At 43.8% G+C, this 9,681-nt stretch overlaps 1 protein-coding gene across 1 annotated transcript in view; it reads left to right on the forward strand.

Moving 5' to 3' along the window:
* Positions 1-7,435: 7,435 nt before the first annotated feature.
* MELLADRAFT_76640 (uncharacterized protein) overlaps positions 7,436-9,681 on the forward strand; it is a gene marked incomplete at both ends in the record, with an annotated part of 3,000 nt that continues 754 nt past the window's right edge. The window contains 5 exons of the mRNA XM_007404933.1: positions 7,436-8,097; positions 8,199-8,630; positions 8,694-8,775; positions 8,837-8,950; positions 9,019-9,671. Of these exons, the coding sequence (XP_007404995.1) occupies positions 7,525-8,097; positions 8,199-8,630; positions 8,694-8,775; positions 8,837-8,950; positions 9,019-9,671 (1,854 nt within the window). The remainder of the gene's footprint in view (positions 8,098-8,198; positions 8,631-8,693; positions 8,776-8,836; positions 8,951-9,018; positions 9,672-9,681) is intronic.

Consider the following 9,681-nt stretch of genomic DNA (forward strand, 5'->3'; position numbering starts at 1 on the left):
GTCAATGAATTGCCTGTGCATTTCATTGGCCATTGTTTTATTATTTGATCCAGAGTCGGTGGTCTGGCTCAGCAAGTGAAAACGAAAAAAAAACCAAGTCAGCCTAAAATAAATACTACAAAACATAAAAGAGAGAAAGAAAACTCATCTTATCAGCGAGCTGGTGTTTGATCAAAACGTTGGCAAGAGGCTCAGCCAACCAGACACCTCGGTGTTCCCACGCGACAACCTTCAGCGTGAGGTGACGAGATACAAACTTCCACATGTGATCTATATAAGTTACATTGGCCCCGATGAAGCCATGCCGATTCCCTTTTGAAGTCCATACATCGTGTTGCATCGAAAATTTAGAGGTCAAGCCCTGCAATTGTAAAAGATCATGGTTAGTCAACAGGATAATAGTTGAACAAGAGTGGAAAGATTCTCGAATCTCACCTGCAATTCATTGATTACTTGTTTCTTCATAGACAAGTTGAGACGTTTGGCCTCGAGAGCGGCCCAGTGTCTTCCATATAGCTTCGCTTCAGGTCTAACATATTGGATTGATGCTCGAAGCCACGGATCGGCCAGTCGTGACCAAGGCAGCGCTTGTCGGAGCAACCAGACACACATACCTTGATTAAATGTCAGGTTATCAAATTTAGAAACTTTCGTGGTTGAGACAAAAGCATCCAAAGGACCATTGGTCTTCTTGCGCTTAGCTTCTTCTTGAGCAAGAATCTCGGCAACTGAAGGAGGGATATCCAGTCCCTGCTCTCGAGCTCGAAGACGTCCGGGGCAGCCAGTAGTGGATCGACCATCCTGAGTTGATCCATCTCGGTGGGCTTTGAGATTGGCGGTAGGATTACTGTAACTGATTCTTACTGGGCGAGTTTCGTTACGGCTACAAAATAAACAAGGATAACCTAACGGTCTCTTGCTTTTATCCTAGACAGGTAAAAATGTCCATAAGTAATTCAACACGAGGGTACTTTAAAATTGAGGTGATGATAACTCACATCGTCAGGTTTGCTGTGAAACGGGGGTCCATAGTATGCCAGCAGGGAGTCAGTCTGCTCAGCCTCCTCGATGTTGATGTGTTTTCGTTTTCGTACTTTTCCATTTTCTTCATCCGAGTCAGCTCGGATGACTCCTTTGGTGACCTGCTTAGAAGAGAACTGGAAGACGTGTTGAATCAGTGTCAGGAATCATTGAGTCATTTATGTAATCTTTAACCAAATGACTCACCTCATTAGTGACCTTTTGAACCCTTTTGCGCTTCGTCTTCTTAGCGGGAACATCCTTATTAGATTCTTTTTGAGTTTCATCTTCATCTTCGGTATCAACAATGACGGTTGCTTTCGTCTTCTTCGCAGTCGGTTCGGCCGGTTCAGGGTCAACAGAGACTCTTCGACGGCTATCGGGCGAAGGTCTGACCATTCGCGAGTTTGACGTAGGCACGCGCGTCCTTTGAGGTCTACTAGGGGTGGCTGGTGGCTGATTGGCAGGCGTGGTGGTGGAGGAGGAGGATGATGTAAAGTTTAGTTGAGAGTGCTGAGAACTCGTCGGCATTACAGATAACTGAATAAAAAGTAATTTGAACATCTGTACGAATATGCCGATGAAAAATTGGCGTGATGGATCAATCTTGGTGAAGTTGAACAAGGTAATTCGAAGTAAGAGGTAAGAGCAATCGAGGTAGGTGGACAATGGATAATAAGGATTAGAAATGATAATCAAGAGGGAAGAAGACTTGGAAACACTACGCTCAACAGGATGAGAGAAGGGTTGGAGTACTCTGACTCACCATTGAAATCTCCAGGGTCCATGCACGTCCTCTCCTTGCGTCCATCAATCACAAATTGGTGGTGAGAGCAGCCGTTTGTGGTGTCAGAATGGCTATCTTGGGAATGGGAGATCGCTATATTGGGAATAGTCAGCCCCTGCATTCCGCATGCGCAACAAAGCTACCGTAACGGGGTGCGGGGCTGATGCGTAGCTCGGAAAAAAATTACCCGTTATCCGAACGGGCTAACGTAACTTGAAAAAAAAGGGCCGTTACAAGAATCCGCCAACGTAGCTCCATTTAGAAGCGTTAAGCTATCAGATAACGCGACGCTTGGAGCTACGTTAGCGCTACGTTAGCGCTACAGCAAGCGCTGCTGTCTCGGCGTTGCTACAGATGCTCCATGAAGATCAATACTCTCATGGAACAGGTTTGTTTAAAAAGTTGGATGAAGCTTTTAAAAAACGAAACTAACTGATCCCTCAAAATTATGAAAAGTCCTTCGTTTGTAATTCACTCAAAATTTGACACAAATCAATCAATCGATAGTTCAAATAACCTACTTTGAATCAAAATCAAAATCAATCAGACCAAACTACAACAGCTTGATACAAAGTTGATTGTCTAACAATTCGCACTCAAATGTTTCAAATCTTCTTTTATCAGTTCTATTCATCCTTGTTCTTCCTCATTATCAACATTATATTTTCTTCCACCGCTTTCCAATTCTCCACTGAATCAATTTTTTAAACAGTGATGTTTGGATTGGTCCGTTCATCTCGTTCTTGAATCAAACCGTTCAACTTGTCCTAGAATATACTACTTGTGCTCAGGTCATATTCTGCCTTCTCATGTACATACATAACTACAAAATTTGCTCGCTATTGCAAAGTTGACTGCATTTTCGTTTGTTAACATACCAAGGCCCAAAAGAGCTTTTATTTGGAAAGATTGTCAATTGAATTGTGATTTGAAAGCTTTTGACCTCAAATCAAATCAAATTCACTCATCACTTAAAGTTCAACTTGCAAGTTGGCCTTTTTCATTTCAACTGACAGAAACCAAAAAATACCCATAATTTAAAACCAAATTGACCCAAAACACGTTATCAAACATGTTCAACTTTACATTTGCCAACACAATCAAACTCATTTTACACCAAAATCCACTTCGATTAACAGTGATAATATCATGAACACTTCAGATTGATTTCAAAATCTAATGCAACTCAGCAGTTTAGGTTTAGCTGGTGAATGAGAATCAATTGAATTGATCGGTCAAGAAATCAAATCTAATCATATCTTAGATCCTACACCACGGGGCAATTGGGCTCGCCGTTTGACGGTCAGAAAAGACCGCCAAAAGCCCAGATTCGCTTGGTGGTGGCCGGCCGCCGAAAGCTGGTCAGTGGAAAGGCGGTCTTTCAGCTGAGCTTTGCTGGCGGCCGGCATCTGGGCAAACGGCAATCGTTGACCTATCAAGCGGCCGGCTTTGAGCTTGTCCAGATCGCTCAAGCCAGCTCTTGATAGGTCGATCGACCAGCAGACGGCTGGTCGATTCAAGGTCTCTAGCCGGTCTTTGTGGATCACCGGCTAGGGTCTGATAGCCCATATCCGCTCCGGTTGCTCGCTTTTGGATTCGATCGAATCAATTAAAATTGTAATATTACATCTTGTAACGCTCATAGATTACAAAAAGATAATAAAAGGTTTTTCAAAAAGTACATATTTAGAGTGATAAGGATGTGTATAAATATTGGGACACTGAACGTTATGTAAATGTTTTCCGACCATCTGTAGTTGGATGTTGGGATAAGGCAGCACCAGGAAGTGACATAAGACTACTCACGCTTCGATATAACCAGATCCTTTCAATCACAATTGGCCAAGTTGAGTATTGGTAATCTTGTAGATCGAAGAACTACCTAGTCCTGTGGTAGCAACCTCAAGAAAAGCTGCTTTCATTGGTTGAAGATGAAGCCGAGGCAATGATGAAGAAGCTATACTCTGTGTACAAAATGATCCAGTTGAAAAGATGAATAAAAGATATAAAGATTACTTACATTGATGACCAAACAAGCATCCTTGAGGATGTTAAACTTAACAAAGTTGAACTCGAGAAACTGGTTTGATTAAACCCGCTGGTGGGTTGAAAGCATTTGCTTCCACAAGTTGGATAAGGAATTGGACCTCTCTGTGTTGATGTAAGAGTCTTGAGAAAGATGGAGTGAAGGCTGGCGATGTTGATTGATGATGGTGGTCAAAAGGAATCTGGATAAGGTCTTTACCATGAAGTTTATCACAGACTTTACCTTATATTGTCATTAACTTGTGACATCTTGCAGTGACAAGCGATTCAAACTTATTTGAATCGTGTGGAGCCCACTCGACTCCATACCCATCTTTTGGCCGTCTGTTTGACCGTCTCAAGGCCAGCTTTTTGAACATTTGAAAAGCTGGCCGGAAGCTCAGTTTTTGGCCATTTTTTGACAGCCGTAAGGCTGATTGATTTACGGCCAGATCAACCAGCCAACCGACCGGCCTTTTTCAAGCCAAAAGCTCAGGTTTTGGCCAGAAAACAGCTGGTCTCACCCGACGGCCAAGATCTGATCAAAACTTCAGCTTTTGGCCAGCGTTTGACCGGTTTTTGGACACGACCACTTTTGAGCTCAGCTTTTGGCTCAACAATTGCCCCGTGGTGTAAGTTTAAAAAGATTGCAATCGTTCTAAGAAATTTTAGGTAATTGGTTTATTTATATGCAGGTGGTTATATGGTATCGAACATCAACTGAATATCAAGATAAGGATGCCTTTCAAAATGCCTGACGAGTTACGAGGTTCTCCGAAAGCGAGAGTCCATTTTTGATATTGGGAATAGGATCGATAGCTATGAGGCGCCCTGGAGGGCTTTAGGGCGAGGGCTGGGGCATGGCATAAGCCCTAGGCCTCGCCGTGCCCGAAGCCGTGGCACCACGTGGCATCATGGCACCGGGTGTGAGCGTGAGTTGAACCTCAAGAGGAATTGAGAATGAAGTTCAGATTGTGCGCTGGAAGGACCTGTCCTGACATGTTGCTGAAAAAGAAATACAGCTGTCCAGCCGAAGAAATAAATTACCTGTATGAGTCATTCAGATTCAGGCGCGTTGGAGATGCTCTTAGTTTTGTGAGTGTCACTGTATCAAAACATTTCCTTAATTCCTGGAAGTAGGCCCTCGCCCCGTCCCCGATTCATTCGGAGATCCCCTATCCCCGTCCCCGAATTCGAGGATCGTTTCTGTTCCTCGAATTCGGGGAAATTCGGGGACGGGGACGGGGAATGCCGGGGATTCTGCGAATCAATCTTGAGAAATCGTAGGCCGAAGAGTCTTCGAACGACTCCCAAAGGATGACGAGCTCAGGAAGTAATGTCGAATTCAAATCACATCGATCAAAGTTTAGAAGAAGATCTCGAAGTACAACTATCAAAACTAGAACTGATCAAATTACTTCAACCTCATTTCCAAATCAAAATTAACCAGCACAAGAAGAAGAACATAAACATTCTCAAGATGAATCTCAAGAAGAAATTGAAACTGAAATTGAAACTGATATTGAAATTGAAATTGAAGCTGAAAATCGTTCTCAAAAATCCTCTCGATTCCTGATTAAAATACATCTTGGTCTTTATTCTTTCAATTGATTTAGTGTGTATTTATTTCAACAGTCTTAGTTTGTTTGGATGAGTTGAACCACTTTGAAGAAACTGATTTGATGGTGTCATTGGCACTCATTGCATTGAAAGACAACAAAAATTAAACAAATTGAAAAGTTTCAACTTTTAAGTATCACTTCTCTTTCAAATTACTCTTTTTGTACGTTATAAATTATAATTTCCAAACATCTGAATGACATGAAGAATCAAGATCCGTTTAAAGGAATCTAAAACTTGAAATAGAAGCAATGATAAAGAACCGATGATAAAATGATTAGCTCAGATGTTTGTAGGATTCTTCATGAAAGACCTGATCACAATTGAACCTTACTTTCAAACTTCCATTGATCCCATCGACTCGACATTGATTGGAATAACCTTGAGATTTTGTTAAGTATCGTTGTTGAAGGTCCTTGATTCCTTTGTGGTCTACCGTGAACGGTCTAATCGTTCGTTTTTGTATTTGCAAAAGGGCGATATTCCCCGAAAATACCGATGTCATTCCCCGTCTCCAAATTCGGGGACGGGGATTGTTCCCCTAACCTAATTAGGGGAAGGGGATCATTGCCCGTCCCCTAATTCGGGGATCATTCCTCGTCCCCTAATTAGGGGACGGGGATCGACCGGGGCGAGGGCCTACCTGGAAGAGCTTAAACTCAACTAAGTCCCTCGCTGAGTCTCGCACGCTTCGAGCGCAGCGAGGGACTTATGACTCCCAAGCACATTTTCGCCTGTGAGGGGATTGCTTTTTGGCTGGTGGAAATTGGTGTCCTTATAAATCTTTTTCATCTATTTGTGAAAATCCTTGAGCCAAAGAAATAATCTGTTTGCCTCTATGAGGCCCTTTGAACCATCGAAAAAAAAACCGAGGAAACCGAGGAACCCTTCCTCTAAGGGCTCCTCAAGTTCCAGCTTTTGGTGTAATTTCCGACTGTATCCACTTGTAGCAATTACATATGACGGCTTAAACAAGACAAAGTCCCAGAAATTACCCTCAAACGTGAAACTTCAGGAGCCCATAGAGGAAGGGTTCCTTGATTTCCTCGGATTTTTTTTTGATAGATTGAAGCGGCTCAGGTAGGCGAAGAAAAAAATTCTTTGGACCAAGAAATTTCACAAATAGGGGAAAACATTTCATAAGGAGAGAAGTTTTTCCCTGCCAAATTTCATTTCCCTCACAGGCAAAAATGTGCTTGGGAGTCATAAGTCCCTCGCTGCGCTCGAAGCGTGCGAGACTCAGCGAGGGACTTAGTTGAGTTTAGGAAGAGCTGTTGTAGAAGGGCACGTATTTGAATAAATACCTTCTGAAAACCTTTCAAAAACGTCTGATCAACTGAAATCATGAGACGTTTCTGAGACACATCGGTTTCGGGTCCCGCGCGGTGACTTTTACCCCCGGGCGTAGGCTGAATGATATCTATGATCAATCAAAGAGTCAAGTCAACTCTCACGTCTATTCTACGGGCGCAGCTCGGTGCAGCTGCCCTTCAACATTCGATCTTGGGCCGTAGGGTTGTAATTTTGAAAGAATTGATTGTTGTCTACTGAATTCTTTCGAGGTTTTGCTGTGTGGACTTGCTCTGCAAACTTGCTGCAGAATGCAGGTGGCACGACGGAAGTACATATTCCATTGAGAATCGACAAAGAAACCGTGCGCTTAAATCAAATCTTCACCGATTTTTAATTGGTAGAGACCAAACATTGATTTTACAATTTACATAAGTAAGTAAACCCAATTGCTTGTCACTTCGCCAAATTCCAATTGGGTTGACAGAGCTTGACAGTCATCTGATTCTGTACACAGCACCTCGCCAGATCGACCGCTTCTAGTGGGGCTTCTACAGTTTGGCGCCTCTTTCTTTCTTGGATCATATGTACTTATTTCAGATTTCCTTCATTTCGATTGAAAAGTCAACTTCCAAGAAGCTTGATCTATTTAAAACAAAGTCTTCTGAAGAGCTAAGATCGTTGTGTGTCCCTGTCCTTCGTCCCTTCACTACTAATCTTTAATAATCTTAAACACCAATCGCGCGCATTCATTCTCAGCAACCTATCTGTTACTTGCTAGGATGCCGTCCTACATTATCGCAACTCCATTCGGCCTTGGGCTCCCATATCCTGCTTTATTTGTTGTTCCTGACAAACATGCTACAAAGCGAAGACCGTCTCGTTACTTCTGGGAGAAAGTTGTCGCTCCACCCCAGCCAGCTCCTCCTGCCCCACTCGAAGGCGAAAACAATACCTCGGCTTCACCAAATCAATGGCTCGAGGACGATTCCCCAGGATTGAGTGAAAGCGAAGATGAAGAGTCGAGACTTCCACCGCCACGTGTGCTTCCTTCCAAGAAGAAAAGCTTTGCTAGGATTCGCGAGATCGCGTTTCGAGCATTCATACCAAAAGCAGGCAGCAAGAAATCCAGCACAGTGATCGCTACCGAAGTGGTCTCACATCATCAAACAAATGACCATCAGAGTGCAGACGAGAAGGGTAGCTCAATATTTACCAGTTGGCGTATCAAATCGAGGGGTGCCAATACTCGGATCAAGAAGCTTACTGCGAAAGTCAAACGCCGCATCAACAGTCGTAGTCCTCCAGACCAAATACCTAAGACTTGGGAAGAGTACCACAAGCTCTATGCTAAGGTGAGTCTCGTTCAGCTTCCTTTCCGCCGTATACATAGCTATTACACACCCCACTATACGTTCAGCGGCTGACGCATGTCTAATTCCTATTTGTCTTACAGGAACAAATCGATATTAATGACCCACCGCCACCCCCAACCGAACCAAACAAAGATGCACCAACACCCTGGGAAATCAAGTGCTATGCCCCACCTCTCGCTGACGACGAGCCAATCCGACAGCTAGTCCTCAATCGTCTCGGCATGTTTGGGAAGGGGTTCGATTCATCGGATGAGGCAGCCGCACGGTCTCACCAACGAGACATGGCAGCAGAAGCACTTGAAGCATCAGGTCAAGTACCCGAAACTCTTTCAGAGGCATGGGAGCGAAGTTCTACAACGTCTTCGGATATGAGTCAGGAAGCCACTCGCGCAATGATGAATACATTGAGAGCAAGTAAAATCCCACCGGAGACACTCGAACATCATCCTGTCTTCAGGAAGATTGTCAGACAATGTCGTGAAACGTTTGGTGCTTCTATCAGTTTGCTCAGTGTAAGCCCTTTTGCTCTAGTTTTTCCTAACTTGGCGCTCACATGTAAATCTGCATCGATATAGGTCATGACTGAACATAGCCAGATCTTTCTGGCCGAGTCTGGTCTTCCTTCTATGAGAGAGGCTCCTCGTGAAGCCACCATTTGTGAGTCACCATCTCTTTTGCTGTTTGTACTTTTGATGATCTGATGTGTCCAGCTCTGTAGGTACTCACACGGTGTTGAGTGGACGTAAAGGATTTACCATACTGGATACGCATAAAGATTGGAGGTTCGCGTCATCACCGCTAGTCTCATCCGTTGGTGCTCGGTTCTACTCAGGTATGACTATTTTTTGGCTTGAGGAGTTATGAATTGCGAATGATTTATTAACTGCAAATTCCTCGAAGGTGTACCACTCCTGGCGCCCAATCTTGATGGGTCACCAGAGTCAGACGAGGCAGCTTGTCCGATAGGTACCTTATGCATTGTCGACGATAAGCCACGTGAAGAATTTGGCATCGAGGAACGCAAGAAGCTTGTTTACATGGCAGAATATGCCCGGCGTGAGATCGAGAAATGGTTTCAGAGCAAACTAGCTGTTAAGGTGGAAGGACTTGAAGAAACACATAAGACCTTTGTGGAAGACCTTCAAAAAGTTGAAGCCTTGGAAGAGGATTCTGAAGCACTACCATGGGAAAACGATAGTGAAGTGATTAATCATCCATACCCGCAACCTAACCAGGGACAAGGGAATTTGAGCATCCGCAGATCACCTTCTCAAGCCAATTCATTATCCAAATCTTTAACCAAATCCAAAAGCTCTTTGATTTCGAAACGCCCCAGCTTGTTTGATGATCCGACGTCAATGATTAGGCCGAGGATGCAAAAGGTCTTCGATCTAGCGACTAAGCTCATCGGCGACTCGATCAATTTCTCCTTGGTATACCTCCTCGCTGTTTCTCCACACGGTGATTCGAAGGACATGGGTCGAACAATGGTCATCTCTGGCTACAATTTACCAGCTCGGAGTCCCGATTATGATGCCGGCTTACATTTACGAGTACTTCGCA

Source organism: Melampsora larici-populina (genome assembly GCF_000204055.1).
Source record: "Melampsora larici-populina 98AG31 unplaced genomic scaffold MELLAscaffold_3, whole genome shotgun sequence".
NCBI classification, from domain to species: domain Eukaryota; kingdom Fungi; phylum Basidiomycota; class Pucciniomycetes; order Pucciniales; family Melampsoraceae; genus Melampsora; species Melampsora laricis-populina.